This window comes from Rana temporaria, chromosome 3 (assembly GCF_905171775.1).
Source record: "Rana temporaria chromosome 3, aRanTem1.1, whole genome shotgun sequence".
NCBI classification, from domain to species: Eukaryota; Metazoa; Chordata; class Amphibia; order Anura; family Ranidae; genus Rana; species Rana temporaria.
This window is the reverse complement of record NC_053491.1, coordinates 278,798,603-278,825,737: the sequence shown is the minus strand read 5'-3', so window position 1 is coordinate 278,825,737 and position 27,135 is coordinate 278,798,603. Positions and strand designations below refer to the sequence as shown.

General features: G+C 42.0%; 1 protein-coding gene across 2 annotated transcripts in view; it reads left to right on the top strand.

Annotated features, from left to right (window-relative positions):
* Positions 1 to 26,094, top strand: part of RUFY1 (RUN and FYVE domain containing 1) — a 229,922-nt gene extending 203,828 nt beyond the window's left edge. For both annotated transcript variants that reach the window (XM_040344683.1, XM_040344684.1), the window contains exons 17-19: positions 10,203 to 10,251; positions 22,692 to 22,769; positions 25,567 to 26,094. In XM_040344683.1, the coding sequence (XP_040200617.1) occupies positions 10,203 to 10,251; positions 22,692 to 22,769; positions 25,567 to 25,710 (271 nt within the window). In that variant the 3' untranslated portion in view covers positions 25,711 to 26,094. The remainder of the gene's footprint in view (positions 1 to 10,202; positions 10,252 to 22,691; positions 22,770 to 25,566) is intronic.
* The last annotated feature ends 1,041 nt before the right edge of the window (positions 26,095 to 27,135 follow it).

The following is a 27,135-nucleotide window of genomic DNA, read 5'->3' as shown; positions in this document are numbered from 1 at the left end:
GGTTTACTAGACCGTCGGATTACTCGACCGTCGCGTTGGCCAACTCGGCGGTTGGTTAATCTGACAGTTGGCTAAACTATTTTGTTGAGTTAGCCAACCTTCGAGTTAGCCAGGTTTAAAACCTCTGTTTCTTTTTTGTTTCTTATATTATTATGGCACTGCACAGATTACCTCAGCAGAAACTACTTTAAAGCAAGTAAACGTTTGTTAACGTCACAATGACATTTTCACAGGTTGGTAATTGGCTAAAATTCTGAATGACATTGTGCTAGTTCACATGGACACTGGACTCTCATGCAGCAACCATCATCTAGAGCAGTGTTTCTCAACCTTTTTTTCAGTTAAGGCACCCTTTAAAATTATGGACAGTCCCGAGGCACCCCATTCTAAAATGTAAAATACTATTCTAATGGCTTTACACAATGCAGCAACAGCGACACGTAGGACACCATGGGTTAAAGGTGATCTATTCTTCCAAAGCAAATACACTTTTGCACACGTACTGACCAAGTAATCCAATGTTTCTCTTCTCCCTCAATTAATGTCTGAGGGAGAGGGGCACAGGAGGGTCAAACAAAGATGCTGTGGAGGCAACAGACATCCTCCTTATTAACCGATGACGCTATTGGTTGTTAGGATGCCAGTTTCTAAAAAGTCATAATAAAAATCTGTGGCTTTGTGTAACTGAAAGAGAGGCTTGATCCACCTGGTGGCTTGTATACAATTGTTAATACATTTTTAAGCATTTGGCAAGTGTTCCCTTAGCAGAAATAGGAAAGTGGGGGACAATACCAATATAACAAACCATGCTAAAGAAGTGTCTGTGTGAGCAGTGTATGCCGAAGAGGAGTATGGCGAGTATAACAGTAGGCGGTATGTGCCAAAAAGACTCCTTTTTGGCACATAGGATATTTTTGGCACATAGGAGGGTATGACGGGCAGTATATATAGAAGTGTTGAGGGTATGACAGCAGTCAGTATTTTTGTAGAAGAGGAGTGTGGGAGAGTATGACAGGAGGCAGTATGTGTAAGAGAGGAGTGTGATGGGTATGACAGAGGGCATTATGTGCAGTAGAGGATATAGCATACATTATGACTAGGGGCAGTTTGTGTAGGAGGAGTGCGGAGGGCATGAAAACAGACAGTTTGTGAGGGGAGAGAAGTACAGAGGATTAGCCCAAGGTTAGTATGTTCAGAAGAGGTTTGTGGATTGTATGATAGAAGGCAGTGTGTGCAGTAGACAAGTGCAGTGGGTATTGCATGAGGCTATTGTATGCAGAAGGAGAATGTGCCGTGTATAACCGCAAACCGTATGTGCAGAGGGTATTGCAGGAGAGGTAAGTATATGGGGGTACGACAGTGGGCAGTATGTTTAGGAGAGGAGTTTGGAGGGTATCGGTGAGAAAAAGACGTTCATATTTTGACTCAAAAATATGGCTTACTGATCTTTCTACTGTTAATAATTAAATCGCTTAAAACTATGGTCATAGCCGTGAAGCCTAATACATTTTTCACATAATGCATTTGGAATCCATTTACAAAACTGAGTAATTCTTTGGCAGCAGCATAGGAGCCAAGCTCTTTACACAGGGGCTTTAGAGGAGAAATGGTGGTTTAAATCAGTGCCCAGGAAACAGGCCTGCTAAAATTGTAGCTGGTGGAGGCAGTGGGATGTGAAGGTCGTGGGGAGGATACCGAATAGGAGGAGTGTCTCTGTGAAATTAGGGGGCAATGGATGTTGAAAAGGAGAAACCAAAATGTATGCCATGTAGTCCATAAATAGCAATGGTAGTGCTGGGGACATAGGAGATGGAGCTTGGCTTTATTGCTGAGGTTTGTTTAAGCAGGAAATGGGGTGGTGGAGCTGTGCACATGCATTGGAGACTGGGGCCCAGATTCTCAAAGGGCTTACGACGGCGCAACGCCATGTACGCTGTCGTAAGTCCTAATCTGGGCCGTCGTATCTATGCGACTGATTCTTAGAATCAGTTACGCATAGATATCCATTAGATCCGACGGCGTAAGGCTCTTACGCCGTCGGATCTTAAATGCAATTTTTTTTTTGTCCGCTAGGTGTCGCCTCCGTCGTTTTCCCCGTCGAGTATGCAAATTAGCTAGATACGCGAATTCCCGAACGTACGCGAGGCCGACGCAGTGAAGTTACTACGTTTTACGTTAGGCTTGTCCCGGCGTAAAGTTGCCCCTGGGTATATGAGGCGCAATCAATATTAAGTATGGCCGTCGTTCCCGCGTCGAAATTAAAAAATTTACGTCGTTTGCGTAAGTCGTCCGTGAATGGGGCTGGGCCTTGCGACGTCATTTGGAGCAATGCACCCTGGGATATTTTACGGACGCGCATGTGCAGTACGTTCGGCACGGGAACACGCTTAATTTAAATACTACACGCCCCCTACCCGCCTAAAAATTAGGCGGGCTTGCGCCGGGTGATTTACGCTACGCCGCCGCAACTTTACACGCAAGTGCTTTGTGAATAAAGCACTTGCCTGTAAAACTTGCGGCGGCGTAACCTAAATGAGATACGTTACGCCTGCACAGATTTGCGCGATTCTACGAGAATCTGGGCCTGGGTGCTTAGGGGTTAATGCACATAGGCAGAGTGTAGGAGTGGCGCTATTTATGAATTCCTAAAACTTAAGTGTCTCTGCCATAAAGTGCAATAGTAAAATAAATAATAAAATAATACTAATTAATGCCAACTGAACATCCAACACTAAATTAGTGGCTCTGCAAAGTGCATACGTGCCTGTGCAAATATTATGTGCAGTCCTGAGAAGTAATTACATGCAAATAAGCAAAAAATTGTACAATGGCCCAGTTCTAAAAATATATATAATTAGATAGATATAGACTGGGAACACTGTGTGCAAAAAGATCCTGCAAGTGTTCAATGATGTGCAATGACAAAACGTCCAAAAAATTTAAAGTCCATCCTGAAAAGAATATATATATATATATGTGAATCTATGTAATCTTGTTGTCTCAAGTGCTGAGTCTTCAGATACATGCTCGGTGCCAGGTGAAACAACTGTTGTATTCTAAAATGGTGACCACAGCAATCCGTGCTCTTTTAAAGCCTGCACTCACCGAATGTTCATCCCCTCTTGAGGTGAAAAAACGTTCACAGTGTATGCCACTGTCGGTATCTGGCGGTATCTCGTCCCTCTGTGCTCCTGGTGGTGCTTCCAGTATTGGCCCATATGCAGGAGAAAGGAATCCCAAATGGTGTAATATCGTTTACAATTTTTATTTAATAAAGATAAAAAATAGATGCTCATATCTGAGCAGAATCAATAAGGCATATCATACTGACATCATACTGACAATGAAATACGGAAGTGTTGTGACGTTCTGCCTAATCGATCTACCGGTTTCGTCTAACTGACGTCATCTGGAGCGTGAAGACGTAAGCAATAGAATATGTGCTTCTGCGCGTAAATATGTGTGCTTAAAGTGTTACTAAACCCACAACAGTAAAATCAATGAACTATTTTCATATTACTGGGTTTAGTAACACTTTTTAACTGCTTGCCGACCAGCCAATATACAGCGGCAGGTCGGCACGGCACGGCTGCGCGAGATCAAGTAGCTATACGTCATCTCGCGAATCAGCCAATAGGAGTGCGTGCACGCCCTCTGGTCCCGACGCACGTGCCCGGCGGGCGCAATCACCGCTGGGCACCCGCGATCGCTCGTTACAGCGCAAGAACCGGGAGCTGTGTGTGTAAACACACAGCTCCCGGTCCTGTCAGGGGGGGAAATGCCTGATCGTCTGTTCATACGATGTATGAACAGCGATCAGTCATTTCCCCAAGTCAGTCCCACCCCCCCTTCAGTTAGAACACACACAGGGAACATAATTAACCCCTTCCTTGCCCCTAGTGTTAACCCCTTCCCTGCCAGTGGCATTTTTATAGTAATCAATGCATTTTTATAGCACTGATTGCTATAGAAATGCCAATGGTCCCAAAAATGTGTCAAAAGTGTCCGAAGCGTCCGCCACAAGGTCGCAGTACATAAACATCGCTGATCGCCGCCATTACTAGTAAAAAAAAAATATTAATAAAAATGCCATAAAACTATTCCCTATTTTGTAGACGCTATAACTTTTGCGCAAACCAATCAATAAACGCTTATATGCGGTTTTTATTTTTTGCGCTATAAACAAAAATAGAGCGACAATTTTGAAAAAAAAATATTTTTTACATTTTTTTTTTAACGAAAAATATGTAGAAGAATACGTATCGGCCTAAACTGAGGAAAAAAATTTTTTTATATATATATCTTTTTGGGTATATTTATTACAGCAAAATGTAAAAAAATTTTTTTTTTCAAAATTGTCGCTCTATTTTTGTTTATAGCGCAAAAAATAAAAACCGCAGAGGTGATCGAATCCCACCAAAAGAAAGCTCTATTTCTGAGAAAAAAAGGACGCCAATTTTGTTTGGGAGCCACGTCGCACGACTGCGCAATTGTCAGTTAAAGCGACGCAGTGCCGAATCGCAAAAAGTGGCCCGGTCATTGACCAGCAATATGGCCTGGGGCTGAAGTGATTAAGGGATTACCTTGCATTAGCTGGGTACTGGGTGCTAGGAGTTTAATCTATAGTACATGCCTAGGTGCTGAGCACTGAGGAGATGACCTACATGAACTCAGGACTGGTATTTATGGTGTTATTACATATGCGCAGAGCAGGGGCGTTGCTAGGTCTACAAAAGATCTGACACTAGAACCCATAGCAGAGAAGTAACGAAAGTCATACGCTTGGGTGGGCATACACATGTATATAATATACGTGTGTGTGTGTGTGTGTGTGTGTATGTATGTGTACCATATTTTCCGGCGTATAAGATTACTTTTTAACCCATGAAATTTTTCTTAATAGTCGGGGGTCGTCTTGTACGCCGGTAACCTAACATGCAGACCGCGGCCGTCCATTTTTCAAAAGCCGCCCCTCCTCCTTCTGCTGTTCAGTGATAGGCGGAACACTCAGTGTCCCAGCAGAGCCTCTGTTCAGTGTTCCGCCTATCAAGGATGCCCTCTCGTCCTTGGTCTCGGACGAGAGGGCATCCGTGATAGGCGGAACACTGAACACACTGTCTCCTGGGAAGCTGAGTGTTCCGCCTATCACGGAACAGCAGAAGGAGGAGGTGCGGCTTTTGAAAAATGGACGGCCGCGGTCTGAGATTCTGCATGTCAGGGGTAAGGTAAGGGATCGTTGAGGCATGTAACAATGGCACAGTGAGGCATGTAACGGTGGCACAGTGAGGCATGTAACGGTGGCACAGTGAGGCATGTAACGGTGGCACAGTGAGGCATGTAACGGTGGCACAGTGAGGCATGTAACGGTGGCACAGTGAGGCATGTAACGGTGGCACAGTGAGGCATGTAACGGTGGCACAGTGAGGCATGTAACAGTGGCACAGTCTGGCATGTAATGGCACAGTGAGGTGAGGCGAGGCATGACTAGTAGAAAGGGGGTTGTCTTATACGGTGAGTATATGCCAAAAACAACATTTTAGCTGGAAAATTAGGGGGTCATTTTATATGCCGGCAAATACGGTGTGTGTGTGTGTGTGTGTGTGTGTGTGTGTATATATATGTATATATATAATATTTTTACATATCTACACACAGGGGGGAAGCACACGTGGGCTGTCACATTAAAGAGTTTGGAGCACCATCACAAGAATTTGACTTGCTGCATATCTTGAATGGACTTCATTGATGAATTGCTATTATTGATGCACTTGAATGAGTAAACATATGTTTAAAATACAGTATATGCTCTTTAAGCCCTATTCACTTTATTAATGTTTGCATTAAAATTTATTGCACAGTATTATTTGTTGATTTTTCTTCTTCTATTGTTTATACACAGTTTTGGAATTTTATAACTGTGTATAGAGCAGACAGTTATAAAGCATTGCTCACAAAGCCAGATATAAAGCAGTACTCTTGTATAACTGACTTTGTAAGAAATGCATTATATCAGGCTTAGTGAGAAATACTTTGTAACTGGCTTTGTGAAAAATGCTTTGTAAGCATTTCTCACAAAGCCAGTACATTGTGGGCAGGAGTGTATAATACTGGGTTGGCAGCAGGGTATAGCAGGGCGGGCAGAAGGGGTACAGTGCAGGGCAGACAGGAGTGTACAGTGCAGGACGGGCAGGAGGGTACAGTGCAGGGCGGACAGAAGGGTACAGTGCAGGGCGGGCAGGAGGGTACAGTACAGGGTTGGCAGCAGGGTACAGTGAAGGGCAGACAGAAGGGGTACAGTGCAGGAAAGGCAGGAGGGTACAGTACAGGGTGGGCAGGAAGGTGCAGGCAGGAGGGTATAGTGCAGGGTGGGCAGGAGGGTATAGTGCAGGGCGGGCACTAGGGTACAGTACAAGGTTGGTAGCAGGGTACGGTGCAGGCAGGCAGAAGGGGTACAGTACAGGGTGGGCAGGAAGGTGCAGGGCAGGCAGGAGGGTACCCCGATCCACCCTCCTACTCTTTGTCCTGTACCTGAGCATGTCTTTCTGCTCAGGCACTGTCTGTGTCTCTTTTCTGACCTTATCCCAGGGGAGCATTTCATCTGGAAACTTGTTAGGGATGCAGAGCTTTGTGACCAGGAACAGGCAAAATATCTAGGAGTAAAGTGACCATCTGTAGGGCAAAGGCATCCAGAACTCCTGCATGCAGGTCCAGGTGCTCTGCTCTCATGCCTCTCCGCTGAGGGGGGAGAGATAACATTCTTATCTGTCACTTGTGCAGTGCAGAAGGGCTATAGACCCGAATCTAGGGCCCATAGCCCCGAATCTCTAGGGCAGGGCTCAGCAAGCCCCTGCAGAGCGATCCTGGAAAACTACCTCCCTCACAAAGGCCAGTCTAATATTCAGCGGCTGTATATGAGAAGCAGTGGGAGGAGTGGACCCCTCTCTGCGTGCACTTTGAGCTGCATTAGTCAGGGGCAGGAAAATACCAGACTCCTGAGGAAGTGGAGGAGTGCTGCTGCAGATTGGGACAGTTCTGGATTGTGATAGGAGGACAGGTAAATGTTTAAAAATAGGGGGGGGTTGTGTAGTTAGGCCCGTTTGTTGTGTGTCCACCGGATTCCTTCAACTAGATTCTTGCTGCTGGAATGGCCAGGTTTTGCAATCAGTGGGCGCTCAACCCATTTAAATGAATGGTGGGCTGTGCATTAGGTAGAAAGCAGCTAGACTTTAGAATCACTTTAAGGTACAAACAATAAGTATATAAATATTCATCACTTAGCATTTGAAGCACCAGCTTTTAAGGTGGGGGCCTGAGGGGCTGTCACATCTTCCGTGGCAGCTTGTCACAAAGAGGTTTGTGTAAAACTCTGCAGAATGACCAATGTTGGGTTATTGCACACACATTGCAGAATGACCACTGTTGGGTTATTGCACATATACTGAAAACTGATCACTGATAGGTTATTGCACATACAGTGCAGACAGGTCACTGTTGGGTTATTGCACGTACAGTGCAGAATGACCACTGTTGGGTTATTGCACATACAGTGCAGACAGGTCACTGTTGGGTTATTGCACATACAGTGCAGAATGACCACTGTTGGGTTATTGCACATACAGGTCACTGTTGGGTTATTGCACATACAGTGCAGAATGACCACTGTTGGGTTATTGCACATACAGGTCACTGTTGGGTTATTGCACATACAGTGCAGAACGACCACTGTTGGGTTATTGCACATACAGTGCAGACTGGTCACTGATGGGTTATTGCACATACAGTGCAGAATGACCACTGTTGGGTTATTGCACATGCAGTGCAGACTGGTCACTGTTGGGTTATTGTACATACAGTGCAGACTGGTCACTGATGGGTTATTGTACATACAGTGCAGACTGGTCACTGTTGGGTTATTGCACATACAGTGCAGACTGGTCACTGTTGGGTTATTGCACATACAGTGCAGACTGGTCACTGATGGGTTATTGCACATACAGTATAGACTGGTCACTGATGGGTTAGTGTTCTTACTCTGGTGGAGTAAAACAGGCTTGAGAGTGCTGTGGACTGCAGGGCTATCTTACAGATATTATGGATACTGGGGGGTGTTCCATACCAGTGCACAAAAAAATCTTGAACTACGCAGTGGGAAGCGATGAGAAACTGTATTTCTGCAGTATGTATGGAGTGTGACTGCAGACTGAGCAATTTTTAAATGGGATAAGCTGGGGTGTATGTGCTGGAGGAGGGATACACAGTTATCTGTGTCATGTTACTGCAGAAGGATCAGGAAGAGGCTGTTTTGAAATTTCAAAGAAGAACAAATAATAAAAGCAACACAAGTTTGCAATCATGAGGCAATCTGATGTGTTGATAACATACATTTTGCACATTGATTGTGGTAAACAACCATGTCTAATTGGCTGTTAATTGTACCACTACCTCACTATACAATGTATTTATAGTTCATGTTATTTATACAGATATAGATTACACAATAACCACCCTTGATTTAATATATTGTGTTCTCTAACACATTTCATGTTCTCAGCTTCATCAGGAAGACAGATAACAGTGCAAACAAAGGCCACATTTGTAATTCTTGGTTCTGCAAGCCAAAGGCCAAAATTCTCCCTTTTGGGGGACTGCAGAGGAGACAAGAAGTGCTAAGCCACCATTGATCGAGTATAACTCATGTAAGGCCACTGGCTCAGTTAGATGTATTTTAGCTGTCACAGGTCAACTTTGATAATCTGTGACCACCAATCCAGCCAGTAAACTATAGGCAGGTTGAGGATGTAATTTCAGAGTTAAAGGAGTTCTCCAAGCTAAAACTTTTAACCCTCGCTGTGCCCGGGCTGTAAAACTATACAAAATAAACTTTCACTTACCTGCCTACGATCCCCCGTTGTTCCGATATCGCTGTCCCGGTCTGTTCCACTTCCTGCGGGTCAGTGACTCACAGTGCGCTCAGCCTATCAGCGGCCGCAGCAATGTCCCGTCGCGGCCGCTGATAGGCTGAGCGCACTGTGAGTCACCGACCCGCAGGAAGTGGAACAGACCGGGACCGGAGAACGGGACGGCGATATCGGAACAACGGGGGATCGTAGGCAGGTAAGTGAAAGTTTATTTTGTATAGTTTTACAGACCGGGCACAGCGGGGGTTAAAAGTTTTAGCTTAGAGAACTCCTTTAAAGTGATACTAAAGTCTCAGTTCTTTTCACCTAAAAATAAAAAAACATGTTATCCTTACCTGCTCTCTGCAGTGGTTTTGCACAGCCCCAACCCTCCTCTTCTTGAGTCCCTCGCCGGCTCTCCTGGCCCCTCCCTCCTGCCCCCATAGCTAGCAGCTTGCTATGGGGCACACAATCCGAAGCGCTGCTCTGTGTGTCCATTTGGACTTAAAGCCACCGTTTAGCCCCACCCCCTCTCTCCTTATTGTCCCACTGACTTTGATTGACAGCAGTGGGAGCCAATGGTACTGTGCTTCTATCTCCGCTAATGAGGAGGGAGAGTCCCAGGCAGCCAAGACTCCTGCAACATAGTTTGATCCAAATGGGCTCAGATAAGTATTGGGGGGGAGGCTGCTGCATACAGAAGGTTTTTATCTTAATGCATAGAATGCATTGGGATAAAAAGAAACTTCTGACTTTACAACCAGTTTAATTGGTCTCGGGACATTCACTATATCCTCACAGCTGAACAGTCCACATCTACTTCCAAAGTGACTCAATACTAAAGCCTGGTACACACGGGCAGAATATCAGGCGGTTAAACAGAAACTGGGCAACGCTCGGCCAGTGTGTACTGCAGCCTGTTTGGCTTATGTCAAACGGGCATGGTGGAGAAACAGCAGCCAATCGGCATCTGATCAGCACCAATGGCCACGAGCGCTGACTGGGGAGTCCCCCATCAGAACACAATAGCTTAGCGGGGAGATCGCTGTACTAACATTGCCAAAGTACCGCAAGCTCCTCAGTTTGTATGGTGTGTGTTCCCCATGACAAGCTGCATGCAATAAAAAAAAAAAATTTCAGTGCACACCACTGGGGCCACACTTGGAATTGCGCTGGACAAGGTTGTCCAGCACAGTCCCTTAGAACCTGGTGTGAACAAGCCCTAATGGGCAGTATTCAAATAAAGTGTATGTATAGCCAAAAGCGTTAAAGAACATTTACTTATAAGTTTTGTGTTTTCCATAGGTCAAAATTAAAGATGGAAGACATCAAAGAGGTTAACAAAGCTCTTAAGGTATGGTAAAAGGGCAGTACATTTTTACTTTCTGGTTTCAATGTTATGCAAATGGTATTTTTTTTTCCCCTAGGATTAATTTTCCAATTTTTATTTTCTTTACCCCCTAGCCAGAAATGTATTATCAAACTTGACTCGGTTGCACCTATTATTTTATTTGTCAAACTTTACACACTTAAAGCGGAGTTCCGTTGATTTAAAAGTCAGCAGCTACAAAAAGTGTCATCAGACACTCACCTGTCCCACCATGCAGGCTCACAAAGCCCCGCCGTTACTCTGCCCCTCCTCTCCGAGGCGTCGACACTCTAACTGTGGGCCCCCGGCTTTGCAGCCAGGCGCGCACTGCGCATGAGCAAGTCATGTGCTGTGAATAGTCGGGCAATCTTCTGAGACCTGTGACGTGTCCCAGAAGATTGCAGGGAGGGAGGAGGGGAGAGTTGAACTTCCTTCCGGCGCCGCTGAGCCCAGGGAGGAAGTGGGAGCGGGGTGCCAATAAAAACTGGGTATCCGCCCCCCCCCCAAAAAAATTACATGCCAAATGTGGCATGTCAGGGGTCACATCACTTAAAGCGGAAGTTCCATTTTTTGGGTGAAACTCCGCTTTAACATACAGAGATGTATGCAATCTACTCACTAGGGTGTGAACCCCTGGGGGAATCTAGGATAGAAAAGGACCTGGGGGTCCTAGTAGGTGATGGGCTCAACAATATCATGCAATGCCAAGCTCCTGCTAACAAAGCAAACAGAATAATGGCATGCATTAAAAAGGAGATCAACTCCACAGATAGTGATAATTTTCCCGCTCTACAAGACTCTGGTCCGGCCTCACCTGGAGTATGCTTTTTCGTGGAAGGGAGTTTAATAAGACACGTGGCCACTCAATACAATTAGAAGAAAATATGTTTAACCTTAAACTAGGTAGAGGGTTCTTTACTGTAAAAGCAGCAATGATGTGGAATTCCCTTCCTTGGTTTCAGTGGGGAGCATCGATAATTTCAAAAAACTATTAGATAAGCCCCTGAATATATGTAATACTGACATATAACCACACACATAGGTTGGACTTGATGGACCTTGTGTCTTTTTTTTCAACCTCACCTACTATGTAAGAGATGGTGAAGAGGAGTTACAGGGTGGCTGACCTGAAATGGGGGAAAATGCTAATGGAAATTTCCTGCAATACAAACATACTCTGCCAAGCAATAAATATCCTCTTGCATAGCCACATATTTGTTATCGTTGTGTCAAATGCTGCATTTCTTTTGGAAGGAATTAAAAAAATGTAATGTGTCATGCGATTTAGAACTTTACATTCACATATACATATTTCTATAAAACCCAAGAACTTTTTCTTGTTTAATATTTTTATTGAGTTTTGCATAAGAAAACAAGTTAAAAATGCAGTATAAAGAATGCAAATATGGGACAAAGATCATAACAATAATGACTGAAATGTCGGTAGAGTTTGGTGCTCAAATGCATGTTCATATTTATCAGATAAATACCGAAAAAACACAAATGTCAGGTAAAAGGGACTAAAGAAAATAATAAAAAAAAAGGACTATACCTTATATCAGGCTTAGCGTGCCTCCGGACCACTCATCCACCCCTAATGGGTTCAAACTGTGGATGGGAGGGGGCACGTGAGAGGAAAGATAAATAAATAAATAAATAAATAAAATATGAGAAAGCTAAAGTCCCAAGAAGATAAATATTGTTATCGTGACATAAGAAAAGGAGCATACATCTCCTGTGTGTTGTGTCTGAAAAACCTGAACTGACCCTGAAAAAATGGGTCGTATTAATAAAGGAATCTATTAGGTAAATAGTCCAAACTCTAAATGATATATGCAGACAATTGTAGAAAAAACAAGAGAGAAAAAATCCCAAATTTACTTGTTGATGAATAATAAGCAGAAAAAAAAATGCTAAGAAAAGGAGAGGAAGAAGTGAGAAAGAAGAAGGGAAGATAAGAGTAGGATTCTCTCCCGAAGGTGGCCCGACCCCAGCCCCAAAAAAAAACACACAAAGAAAAATAAAATTAAATTGCGCAAAAAAAAAAGGAAAAATTAAGAAATTCTTAGCAAGGCATCAACAAAGATTGATCAAAATCGGAAGGTAGGTAATGATTAACCCACGGTTGCCAAATTTTATAGAAATTTTTAATATCATTCTCAATAGCTGACCTTTTGTGAAAGACAAGTGCTCTATTCATACGGTGTTTAGCCTCAGCCACAACGAGCTTTTGAGATTTCCATGCCTTAGCTATGGTTTGTTTAGCCAAAGTTGTCAGATATACAAGTAGCTGGAATTGAGTCAGAGTGAGTTCAGGGGGCTTAAGGTTTAACAGTGCTACGGCAGGGTCGGGCGATATCAAGATTTCTAGGGCAATAGAGCCCATATTGAATATTTTGATCCAAAACGTTTGAGCTATTCGACATTCCCACCAGATGTGTAAGTGAGTACCTGGAGATGTGCAGCCACGAAAACAAGTATCTGGATAAGTAGGGAGAAATTTTGCTATTTTTGCTGGAACCATATACCAGCGTGTTAAGACTTTGAAGTTCGTTTCCAGTGCATAGCAATTTGGGGATGAGTGCAAAGTGGTCAACCAAATATTATCCCAGTCCTCTTTGCAGAATATTTTATCCAAGTCCTGTGACCATTTATTAGTATATAAGGGTAAAGTATCTGTGAGAGGGGAATTAAGATGTTTATAAAGAAGTGAGATCAGACCTCTAGTATGAGGGTCGCTTTTGCAGATCCGTTCGAACTGTGATAATTGGTTGAGTATTGAAACCGTCTCAATGATTGGCGTATAGAAATTTTTAATCTGTAGATACCGAAAAAGTTCATTACTGGGTAAACCATGAATATCACACAGAGCAGGGAATGTAAGGATGTTATTAGTAGAAGCTATATCATACTGTATAGGCAAACTAATTTCTTAGTGGTCCAGGCTGCAAAGGATCGTGGAAACTTCCATGCAGGATAAAAAGCTGGGTGTCTAATAAATGATAGTAAGGGGTTATGTGAGGATTGTAATTTATGGGAATTCCTAAACTTGTCCCAGATGTTCATGGAATGCTTCGTAATAGGATTAGATATATGAGCTCTGTCGCGTGGGGATAACCATAGCAAATTGGCCACTGATATTGGATCTATGTCTATGGATTCTATTGTTGCATGGTACTTGGACAATTGTGCTATTTGCGCTGCATGATAATATGAAGTAAAGTTAGGAAGGCCTAGTCCACCTTTAGATTTATCGAGAAAAAGTGAAGCTTTGGAAATACGTGGTTTTGTATTACCCCATATAAAGGACATAACTCTTTGTTGAAGAAAATTCAAAAAATAAGATGGAATTTGGATGGGAAGTACCCTAAAAAGATAAAGGAATTTCGATAAAATAGACACTTTCACAGCATTAATTCTACCAAACCAAGATAGAGCAAGTGAAGACCAATTTTTCATTTAAACTTGTGACTTGTTTCAATAATTAACAGGTCTAAGATTGAGGGTGTGAGTTGGATACCCAAATATGGGATGTAGTGTGTGACCCAGTTGAATGGTAAGGATACTTGAGCTCTATGTAGTTCGGTTTGCGATAAGGATATGTTAAGTGCATTGGATTTAGAGTGGTTGATATATAGCCCTGAAATATGAGAGAATTTTCCTAAAATATCTAGTAGGTTTGGGGCTGAGACGTGGGGATGAGTTAGAAAATAAGTATATCGTCCGCAAAGAGACAGATTTTATGGTGATGACCACCTAATTCTAAACCTTTAATATTAGGGTTAGTCCTAATCAGTATTGCCAATGGTTCTATGAGAAGAGCGAAAATCAAAGGGGATAAGGGGCAACCCTGTCTTGTACCTTTTTTTATATCAATTGTAGATGATCTGTAGCCCATATACTTAATATACGCTTTCGGATTGTTGTATAAAGCAGAAATCCATAATAGAAAGTTATTTCCAAAACCCCATTGATACAGAGTCGAAAGCTTTACGCATATCTATAGATAAAAAACAAGTAGGAATATTTCTAGTTTTGGCTGCATGTGTTAGTAAAAGCGCTCTTCTGATATTGTCACCCGCCTGACGCTTGGGCATAAAACCCGTTTGGTCAGGGTGTATTAGTTTACCGATAATGATATTCAGTCTATTTGCCAAAATTTTAGCTAACAATTTGATATCCGGTTCAAAAGGAGTTGGTCCAAGAGGTGAGGTCAGAATGGGGTTTAGGAAGCATAGCCATGATGGATGTCAAAGATTGATTTCTAAATGAATATCCAGCTAGTAAAGAATTGAAGGCTCTGGTAAGAATAGGTGCTAACGTTTGTTGAAACTGTTTGAAATATAAAGCTAAAAAACAATCAGGGCCTGGTCTTTTGCGAGGCTTCAATGCTTTAATAGCAGTTTGAACCTCAAAGTAATAGGTTTCTCAAGGGAGTCAAGTTGATCCGGGAATACGAAAGGACGTAACGCACGTCGCCGTTCAAAAAACACGTCGGGGCGCCGTAATTTCGCGCAAAGCACGGCAGGAAATTTTCTAACGGAGCATGTGCAGAACGTTCGGCACGGGAACGCGCCTAATTTAAATGGTACACGCCCCATTTAAATTAGGCGGGCTTGCGCCGAACGCATTTACGTTACACCGCCGCAAGTTTACAGGCAAGTGCTTTGTGAATCAAGCACTTGCGCTGAAAACTTGCAGCGGTGTAACGTAAACGAGATACTTTACGCCGCAGCGCAGGTACCTGAATCTGGCCCAATGTGTGCAATTCCTACTAGTTGTGTTAACCTCCGCCATGTGTCAACCAATTTGTGTGTGGACAGTACATTTTGTAGAGATTGCCTATGGGTATTAGAGATGGGTGTGGACGGGGATTTGTCTAAGAAAGGAAAAACTGTTGTATTAGAGTCTCCGCACAGCACAACGATTCCAGCTTTATGTGTTTCCACCACCTGAAAGAGGTGTGATAGGAAGGCTACCGGGTATTTATTAGGGGCATAGTACAACACCAATGTGATTACAGTATCTGCAAGAAGACCAATAAGTAAAATATATCTGCCCTCGGGATCATTAATTTGCGAAGTAAGGGTAAATGGCATAGAACGGTGGAATCCAATAAGGGTTCCGCGTTGCTTGGTTGTGGCTGAAGCTACGTAAAATTGAGGATAGGAGGAAGATAAGAACTTTCATGAAGACAAATAATATGTGCCTTCTTAGCCGCGAAAGATCGCATTGCTTTGGTTTGTTTCTGGGGGATGTTAAAGCCTTGTACATTTAAGGATAAGATATTTATGGGGGCCATAACACGTCAGGAACAGTGTTCATAGACAAAGGGACAAAACCCAAGACTAAGGCCGGTGCCACCCCCAGGAGAGATAAAATATAGAGAGAGAAGAAGAAAGAAAAGGGGGAATTAAAATAAATAAATGGAAAACCCTTATATATTTATAAACAATTGCTACATAATAATATGCAAAAAGGGTGTAGGAACATCTCAGGAGAACAACAATTGTACCCCAAGAGGTTCCAACATCACCATCTGACTCCCGTCTAGTAATAGCAGGGGTCAGAGGGTGAGAGGAGGGCAACATGAGGTTCCTAGGGGCCAGTCAGCACCGGAGAACCTACAAACAGTACAATTAAACTTTAGGTAACAGCAACTATAAATATAGTAAAAACAGAGAGAAAAAAAAAATGGCTTAAAAAAGTAAAAATATGCTTTCACCAGCAACAGTTTAGTTATATAGTATGAGGGGAAGGAAAAATAAATAAATTAAATAAATAAAAAACAAAAAAACAAAGAAAAAAATAACTTATGAGTATAACTACTCCAAGAATGATGATAATATTAATAACGGTATTCATATCATGGCCTAAGTTATAAAAATACCTCATGAGTATAACTACTCCAAAAATGAGAATATTATTAACAGTATTCATATCATGGCCTGGGTTATTAAAAAAAACACACGCGCTCACACACATATATACGTGTGTGTGTATATGTGTGTGTGTGTATATATATATATATAATATATATACACACACACACATATACACACACACACACACACACACACACACACACACACACACACACACACACACACACATATATGTGTAAAAATAAATATATACAAATGTTTTAAACCAAGGGGAAGAACAAATGTCTCAGGTTATTAATCTTACAGATTGACATATAACCTTAAAGAAAAAAAAAAGGGAAAATTGATATTTAACCACTTGCTTACTGGGCACATAAACCCCCTTTGTTCCCAGGCGAAATTTCGGCTTCCGGCACTGCGTCGCTTTAACTGACATTTGCGCGGTCGTGCGACGTGGCTCCCAAACAAAATTGACGTCCTTTTTTCCCCACAAATAGAGCTTTATTTTGGTGGTATTTGATCACCTCTGCGGTTTTTATTTTTTGCGCTATAAACAAAAAAAGAGCGACAATTAAAAAAATAATATATTTTTTTTTTACTTGTTGCTATAATAAATATCCCAATTTTTTTTTTAAAAACTATTTTTTTTCTCAGTTAAGGCCGATACGTATTTTTCGACGTATTTTTGTAAAAAAAAAAAATCCCAATAAGCGACTGGTTTGCGCAAAAGTTATAGCGCCTACAAAATGGGGAACAGAATTATGATTTTTTTTATTATAATTTTTTTTACTAGTAATGGCGGCGATCTGCGATTTTTATTGGGACTGCGATATTGCGGCGGACGTATCGCACACTTTCGACACAAATTTGGGACCATTCACATTTATACAGCGATCATTGCTATAAAAATGCACTAATTACTGTATAAATGTGACTGGCAGGGAAGGGGTTAACACTAGGGGGTGAGGAAGGGGTTAAATGTGTAGCCTGGGTGTGTTCTAACTGTGTGGGGGGAGGGGGGTAACTGATGCTGTGTCTCTATGTACAAGAGACACAGATCGGTCTCCTCTCCTCTAACAGCACGTGGAGCTCTGTGTTTACACACAGAGCTCCACGTCCCTGCTGTTACCGGCTGTGTCACCGACGATCACGTGTACCCGGCGGACATCGCGGCTGCCAGGTACACGCATCGGCTCCCCAGCGATGCGGCGGCACAGTGTTTACCCGCTGCGTGCCCCCCAGAGGCGCGTGCGGGTAATGCTTTTAAAAAGACGTCCAAAGACGTCCAGTTGGCACCTGAGAGCCGCGCTGTTGACGTCTTTTGTCAATAGCGCGGGTCTCAAGTGGTTGAGTATACCAAATAACTGGAACAGTGTGTAAATATGATCTAGCTCATCTAGCTAGATAATTGTAGGGATTAACAAACCAGACAATGAAGTAAAGTCAGTCCATGGAGTCGACATTGGGTGGTGACAGGGTTTCAAAGCGTCCGCGTTTATGCAGATTCTGGCGTGCAGAGGCAGAGGACTTGATGGATCTTGTTGTAAAGGATGAACATAAGGCTGAATGCCTGTGAGGGTGATCTTTAGTTTCGAGTTGATCCAGAAGTCCCAAATCTATCAGAACTGTTTGCAATTCTTCTGAGGTACGACAAACATATTTTGTTTCTAGATGGGTGAAGCTTAGCGAAAACGGAAAAACCCCAATGATACATGATCTGATGACGCTGCAAATTTTCCAGGAAGGGTTTGAGTGACCGTCTTTTGGTTACTGTAAGTTGGGAGAGATCAGAAAATAGCTGATATGCATTGCCTTGGAAGGTTAAGGCAGAATTTCCTCTGGCTGCTGCAAGTAACTGTTCCTTTGTTCGATAATAATGAAACCTAACAATTATGTCCCTGGCGGGACCGTTGGGTCTACGTGGGGCTAAAGCCCTGTGTACCCTGTCCATTTCCAGCCTTTCAACTGGGGTGCCAGGCAGGAGTTCTTGAAAAGGTGCAAGCATAGTAGCCTGTAGGTCCAGTACATGTTCAGGTATTCCTCTAATTCTTAAAGTGGAACATCTGTCCATATTCTCCTGGTTCTCTAATCTGTTTTGCAAGATAAGCTTTTCCTCTTTTATATATTCCAATTCCTCCATATGCTGCTGAGTGTAAGTTTCCAGTTCATCTACCCTCACCTCTAATTCAGCGGTTCTCTGCCCAATCTCCCTAATCTCTTTAGTGAGTTTGTCAGTTATGTCATCTGAAGTCTGTTTCAATGCCTTCTGTAGCATCTTTTCAAACTGCTTAAAGCAGTTGTAAACCCGCATATACATTTTTTTTTAACCCTGCAAGGCAAAAGCCATAATGAGCTAGTATGCACCGCATATTAGCTCATTATGAAATACTTACCTCGTAACGAGGTAGGGAACTTACCTGGTCCACGCCGAGCCGAGTGTGTCTTCCGGGTATTGTCGCTCCAGCGCTGTGATTGGCTGGAGCAGCGATGACGTCACTCCCGCGCATGCGCGTGGGAGATTTCAATCCGGCATGGGTCGGCGGGGCCGGCCCTTCAGCCGAGAATCCCCCCTGCGCATGCGCCGCTGCAATCAGTGGCGCATTGCGAGGGGAATATTTCCTAAACCGTACAGGTTTAGGAGATATTCTTTATACCTACAGGTAAGCCTTATTATAGGCTTACCTGTAGGAAAAAGTAAAAAATGTGGGTTTACAACCACTTTAAGTATGCCATATTAAATGGTAGCTTGTGAATGTTCCTCCTCAGAGTCGGTCTCACCTCCACAGTGCTGTTCCTTTAAACTGTGTGGCAGAGAGGTGGTAGTGTGCTGGATCGTGAGGTGTTTGGCGGCCCCATTTTGGAAGAAAATGGCCTGGCCGGCATCTCCTTATGATTCCCAGCTTTTATTTTTAGTTTGGGGCCCCGCAGGACCATATTACCGGCTCAGATGTGTTCCTGGACGTAAGCAGCAGTATCGGGAATAGTTTCAGAAGCCGCTGTAGCTTTCAGTCCTCCGGTGTGACTAGCTAAGGAGCGGAGCTCTAAGAAAGCACGACTGCTCCCTCAGGCATCCGCACATGCGCCTCCCCCCAAGCACCTATTTTGTGCTACCTGGGTTTTTAATGTTAACAATTTCTAGATCATTATTTTATATTTTTTTATTGTAAGGGTATCCATTGTAAAGGATCATCTAAAAAATTGCTGGGGAAAGCAAGGACCGATAATGTAATACAGGTAGTGCAGAATTATTAGGCAAGTTGTATTTTTGAGGATTCATTTTATTATTGAACAACAACCATGTTCTCAATGAACCCAAAAAACTCATTAATATCAAAGCTGAATATTTTTGGAAGTAGTTTTTAGTTTGTTTTTAGAGTTGGCTATTTTAGGGGGATATCTGTGTGTGCAGGTGACTACTATTACTGTGCAGAATTATTAGGCAACTTAACAAAAAAAAAATATATACCCATTTCAATTATTTATTTTTAACAGTGAAACCAATATAACATCTCAACATTCACAAATATACATTTCTGACATTCAAAAACAAAACAAAAACAAATCAGTGACCAATATAGCTACCTTTCTTTGCAAGGACACTCAAAAGCCTGCCATCCATGGATTCTGTCAGTGTTTTGATCTGTTCACCATCAACATTGCGTGCAGCAGCAACCACAGCCTCCCAGACACTGTTCAGAGAGGTGTACTGTTTTCCCTCCTTGTAAATCTCACATTTGATGATGGACCACAGGTTCTCAATGGGGTTCAGATCAGGTGAACAAGGAGGCCATGTCATTAGTTTTTCTTCTTTTATACCCTTTCTTGCCAGCCACGCTGTGGAGTACTTGGACGCGTGTGATGGAGCATTGTCCTGCATGAAAATCATGTTTTTCTTGAAGGATGCAGACTTCTTCCTGTACCACTGCTTGAAGAAGGTGTCTTCCAGAAACTGGCAGTAGGACTGGGAGTTGAGCTTGACTCCATCCTCAACCCAAAAAGGCCCCACAAGCTCATCTTTGATGATACCAGCCCAAACCAGTACTCCACCTCCACCTTGCTGGCGTCTGAGTCGGACTGGAGCTCTCTGCCCTTTACCAATCCAGCCACGGGCCCATCAAGACTCACTCTCATTTCAGCAGTCCATAAAACCTTAGAAAAATCATTCTTGAGATATTTCTTTGCCCAGTCTTGACGTTTCAGCTTGTGTGTCTTGTTCAGTGGTCGTCGTCTTTCAGCCTTTCTTACCTTGGCCATGTCTCTGAGTATTGCACACCTTGTGCTTTTGGGCACTCCAGTGATGTTGCAGCTCTGAAATATGGCCAAACTGGTGGCAAGTGGCATCTTGGCAGCTGCACGCTTGACTTTTCTCAGTTCATGGGCAGTTATTTTGCGCCTTGGTTTTTCCACACGCTTCTTGCGACCCTGTTGACTATTTTGAATGAAACGCTTGATTGTTCGATGATCACGCTTCAGAAGTTTTGCAATTTTAAGAGTGCTGCATCCCTCTGCAAGATATCTCACTATTTTTGACTTTTCTGAGCCTGTCAAGTCCTTCTTTTGACCCATTTTGCCAAAGGAAAGGAAGTTGACTAATAATTATGCACACCTGATATAGGGTGTTGATGTCATTAGACCACACACCTTCTCAGGGATGTACATCACCTAATATGCTTAATTGGTAGTAGGCTTTCAAGCCTATACAGCTTGGAGTAAGACAACATGCATAAAGAGGATGATGTGGTCAAAATACTCATTTGCGTAATAATTCTGCACTCCCTGTAGTACCTTTGCAAGAATCACTTAGGGCTCATGTACACAGGGCAGTTGAAAACCTTTTCTGAACGCTGGAAACCGACCGTGAAAAACCTAAATTTTCCACATTTTACATACTGAGTTTATGCAAGTTTAGCAGCAGTTATGAGCGTTTGAGGTTAGAAGTTTTTTTTTTTTTTTTAGTTTTTTTTTTTTAAGGTAACCTCAGAAGACCCTCCCAAATGCCCACAATGCAAGTAGATTATGAACTATTTCAGCCATTCTGTGAAGACATAGAAAATTGTGTAAGAGGACCAGATTTCGTCGCTAGTGAACTGATCCATTGATGCAGGCAACAGCATGTAATGAAATTAGTTTTTTCTAAATTTTTATACAGTAAAACCTTGGTTTGAGAGCATAATTCGTTCCAGAAACATGCTTGTAATCCAAAGCACTTGTATATCATAGCATTTTTTTACAGGGTATAAAAGAGAAGAGAGGCGCCTCTAAGTGTAGCAATAAGTTGCTAAATGTTGTACCTTCATTAAATGTAACCATATTGCTACATTTAGAGGCTCCTCTCTTCTTTTTTATACTCAGTTGTGACATGACGCTACTTATATCAAGACATCGCTTGTATATCAAGGCAAATTTTATTAAAATATTTTGCTCGTCTTGCAAAACGCTCTCAAACCAAGTTACTCTCAAACCAAGGTTTTACTGTATGTTCAAAAATGATCAGAATGTTTTCCCCTTTAAAAACTCTTATAAACACAAACGCGCATAAACACAATTTACCGGGGTAACAAGAATTCGCCAATTGAAATGCCTGTGAACTATGGTCCTAAACTAGATTTTTATGCGTTCAAATAAATGCCTGTACACTCAACTGCCTCTAAATTGCTATAAATGACTGAGTGTACATGTACAAATAAGATAACATAGAGGAGATATGTTTTTCTGGAAATTTTTGTTATTCTGTCTCTCACTGTTAAAATAAACCTGCCATTAAAATTATAGACTGATCATTTCTTTGTCAGTGAGCAAATGTACAAAATCAGCAGGGGATCAAATAATTTTTTCCTCACTGTAAGGGATACTTACCATATACAGTAGACATGAACTCTCAAACTATAACGTAATGCTCAGTTATTATTAAAGGATCCCACTGGCCTTAGGCTTTCAAGAAGAATGTTTCCACTATGTGTGGCAAGATTTGCAGCAGCAGTTGAATGTTTTTGCTTTGACTTCTTTTGGACCAAAACTTAAGTTTGTGAAGGGTTAAACTTCTGTATATTGTAAAAAAAACAATGTCCAAATCATTTTTTTAGAGAGATATTTTCTAAATCCAGTCAACCAACCTTAAGTTGGTTGACTGGATTTAGAAAATATCTCTCTCTAAAAAAATGATTTGGACATTGGTCCATACACACATATATTTCTCTATCCACATACAGGTAAACCGGACAAATGGAGGAATCTCCCCTTCTGTCTGTTATATTCTCACACCTACCAGCTGACAATTTTCCACCCAGCTCCTTTGACAAAAGTTGACCTTTGTTGAGCCAGATGGTGCTGACAGGAATTGCCTGAAATGTGATCATCTATAGCAGACTTCAGCCTATCAATCAGAATCTACACTGCCCATCATAATAATAATAATAATAATAATAATAATAAAAAAAAAAAAAGGATAATATAATGATACCATAATTGAAGATAAACGTATTTGTTTACTAATTTGACAGTATTTGGCCATATCTGATTTGCAATCTTTTTATTTTTTAGGGTCATACATGGCTGAAGGATGATGAAGCATCAGGTTGTAAGCAATGTAAAAAAGAATTTTCCATTTCAAGACGAAAGGTGAATATTCAAAGCAAACGTAAAAACTGGTTTTGAATATTGTTCATAAAGATAAATGGCAATTTTATTCTCATCCTTTGAGGGACACAGGTCGTCTAAATAAAACTTTTGGAATCTTACTGCCTCCTACAGGAGGATGGAACCCTGGCAAACAAAAACTGGAAAAAATGGGGATTCACAATAGATACCCAGCCCCTCATTCTCGCTTTGCACAGCTACATGTCAAAGTTGTTCCTCAGTCTTGTCTTTTGTTCTTAACGTTACTGAATCAAACATTGCAGTGTGCACCAGGAAGGGATCCTTGTGCGTTTTTTTACTGGTTCTGGCTTCTTCATCAGTTTAGGCCAATATATATTCTTCTACATATTTTTGGTAACGAAAATCGCAATAAGTGTTTATTTCCAAACTAAAAAGATGTGTGGCATTTTTTTTTTTTTTTTTTTTACTAGTAATGGCGGTGAGCTGCCATTTATTTAGCGGTACTGTGACATTGCGGACACTTTTGACACATTTTTGGGACCATTGACATTTATAAGCGATCAGTGCTATAAAATTGCTCTGTTTACTTGTAAATGTCACTGGTAGGGAAAGGGTTAAAACTAGGTGATCAAGGGGTTAATTGTGTTCCCTCGTGAGTGTTTCTGTGGGGGGATGGGACTGACTGGGGGAGGAGACATACCGCTGTTCCTACTTACTAGGAACAAACGATCTGTCTCCTCTCCCCTGACTGAACAGGGATTTGTGTGTTTACACACACAAATTCATGTTCTGTCTCTCGTGCCCGCGGCTCTTAAAGGGGGACCCATAAGTCGTTTTTCCAAGGTATATCGGCGTAAGCTGGTTGGCAAGTGGTTAAGGACACTGGCGTTAACACAAGTTTCCAGTACTAAAATACTGCATCACTTTATAAAATAGCAAATGCGCTATTTTAGTTGTGTTTCTTAGTGAATTAAAAAAAAAAAAAAAAAAAGCTGTGTGGTATCCCGCATAATCGGATGCGATGAGATACTGCTTGGTGAATGGAGCCAAGTGTTCCCAGTCATAAAGTTGCCTGCTGTTCTGAGGTTTGAAAGTGAACCACTTCTAGGGAGCAGTTGACCTCTTCCTTTTTAAAGTATTTTCTTTTAATAACATTATTATTATTATACAGGATTTATATAGCGCCAACAGTTTGCGCAGCACTATACAACATGAGAGCAGACCGTACCAGTTACAATACAATTCAGTACAGGAGGCATCAGAGAGCCCTGCTCGTTAGAGCATGGCAACAATTAGTTCAAATGATTATCGTGGGTCACGTAATACACTAACAGCATGCAGCGAGCTACAGGAAGATGGTGGCATGCCTCGTGGCTTCCCAGTTTGGGGTTTTAAGGAGCAACACCACAGCTGTGCCATACTTATACAAGAAACAGGGAGGGGGAGGCGCCACTCTAAGTGTAGTATTAAAATAGAAACATTTAAGGCACAATAGTAAAAGCACTTACAGGATATAAGTGGAAGTCATGCTCATCAAGAGGTATACAGTCCTGGCAGCTCTATTGCGTCCCACTGGCTCCACACATGTTCCGGAATGTGGGTGGAAAGAGGCTGGATGGATGGCTGTGCTTCAGAAGAATCAGGAATCAGGAAGCTCTACGCTAACCAGCTTGAACCATGGAAGCAGAAATGATGTCACCAGCATGGGGTGGGAGGAAGGGATCAGGACTGTCTGTATAAGAAATAGGCTACGCGCTTGGAGCTCACCGCTCCTTCTACTTCCTGTAAGTGTTTTTAATCTTGTGCATTAAATGTTTCTACTTTAATACTACACTCAGAGTGGCGCCTCCCCCTCACTGTTTCATGTTTACAGAGTTTCTGAAAGACACTGTGAGGATGACTGCCTCTTTTTAAACCAACCTTTTGGTCCATTTTGTGATCATTTTAATGACTTTCCAAATAAATGTACATAAATGTACATTTCAAGGGCATTACCTCCTGGAGCGCTAGATCCCTAAATAACCATTTCTCTTACATGCCATACTTATACAGCCATCATTGATGAGTCATGTACTGTAATGTTGCCATTATATCGTAGCCTATATAGTGTGGACTCGATTGCAATGTTATATAATATCCAGACATCTGCAAAATAATTTTTGTTTGTTTGTGAAGCCCATTAGGGAACATCCTACAAGACTTGTCAAAAACCTCTGTTACTCTGGTACAGTTGATAATGTTATTACTATCCCATGTTTTGTGTTTTCGAAACCCTTAAAGAGGAAGTAAACCCTGGTGGGTTTTTCTTCTTCCCTGCAAAGTTAAAGGCATAATGTGCTAGTATACATCGCATACTAGCACATTATGTGACACTTACCTGCAAACGACGCCCTCTTCGTCCCCGCTGCAGGCCGCATCCATCTTCGCCTGTCTTCTTTCTGGGGCCGCGGACTCTGGCTGTGTGATTGGCCAGAGCGTTATGCGCCCGGGAGCTGTCGGTCACGGCCCCCGCTTCTGAAGAAATGGCACGGGCAGCCGTCCCTTCAGAGAGCATGCGCAGATGACATCATCAGCGCAGTATACAGTAAATATCTTCTAAACTACACACATTTAGGAGATAGTTACAGTACCTATAGGTAAGCCTTATTCTAGGCCTACCTATAGATACAACTTAAACAGGAAGGTTTAAAACCTCTTTAATAAATAAAAGCCACATGTCTAATTACACGAACACCTCAATACTTCATCCATTCTAAATTAGCCATTTAAGGATTGGGCGTATATTTGATTCATAAACATAGCTTTCTTTGTTTTGCAGCATCATTGTCGAAACTGTGGAGATATCTTTTGCAATACATGCTCAAGTAATGAACTTTCACTGCCATCATACCCGAAGCCTGTACGTGTGTGTGACATCTGCCATAACTTACTGCTGCAGAGATGTTCCTCAAATTGTTCTTGATCTCAAATTCTTTTTTTATGAAACTACAGAAGAAAAGGAAGTCTGTTTTCTACAAGTTCTTCTATTTACTTGTTAGAAATATTATCTAAATGTATATTTTTCTGGTACTGCCTTCATAAGAAAAATCAAATGCCATACTAGCAAGCAATCAATGACAAAGCCATTACAGCCTATTTTGTGTATGTCAATAATATAACTCTAATATCTCACATTTTCTGTACCTTGCGTTGCACAGTTTTGCAATGAGATTGAAACTAAACCTACATTTGTAACACGTGTCAAGAAATGTGCCTTTGTGGATTTTCAGCTTTTTAAAAATATGCAGATCATATTTGATATAATTCATCCTTTGATACCAGAAATAAAACAATATATATAAATTTCTTTTGTTGATGAGCCATCTTTTATTTACGTACTCCCCATTAACTTTTAAATGTAATCTCCTGTTTTCCTTTAAATGTGTAATACTGAAAAGTACACTTGCATGAGTTAAAGCAGAGTTCTACCCAAAAGTGGAACGTCCAATTTAAGGACTCCTGACCCCCTGACATTTGGCATGTAATTTTTTTTTTTTGGTGGGGGGGTACCTAGTTTTGAGACTCAGGGTGCCGAATGGAAGTTCTCTTCTCCCCTCCCTCCCTGCGATCTTCTGAGAGACGTCACAGGTCCCAGAAGATTGCCCGGACATTCAGAACATGCAGCATGACTCGTGCATGCTCAGTGCGCACCTGGCTCTGAAGCCTCAATCTGTCACAGCCGGGTGCCCACACTTGCAATGCCGGCGCCGTGGAGATGAAAGAAGCTAGGCTTCGGGCGGCCGCATCGCTGGGCCGTGGGACAGGCGCGTATCTGTTTATTAAATGTCAGCAGCTACACTTTTTGTAGCTGCTGACTTTTGATAAACACAAAAATGGGTGGAACTCCGCTCTAAAGATTCTTCAATAGGTAGAAAATGCACATTATTACGTTGTTATTGGTTGTATGTCAGCCAATCAAACAAAACTATTAGATTTACTTCTGTCTGAGGGAAAAGCTGAGATGAGAAGATCTTTTTTTCACCCTCAGCCTCCCTGTAGAGTTACAAGGCTTCCATCCTTAAAGGTAGTTCTAAAGGCATAATAGGATTTTTATAACAGCTTACCTGTAAAATTATTTTCTTGGAAGTACATCACAGGAAACAGAGCACTATAGTAATTGCTATATGGGTTATACTACGCCCACCTTCAGGTGATGGACACTGGCATAATCAAGACAGAATGTCCCCCCCTATATAACCCCTCCCATACAGGGAGTACCTCAGTTTTTGTAGCAAAGCAATATATATAAATATCCCAATAAGAGGGGCGGGACCTCTGTGTCCCTGTGATGTACTTCCAAGAAAAGCATTTTACAGGTAAGCCATTATTAAAATCCTATTTTCTTTAT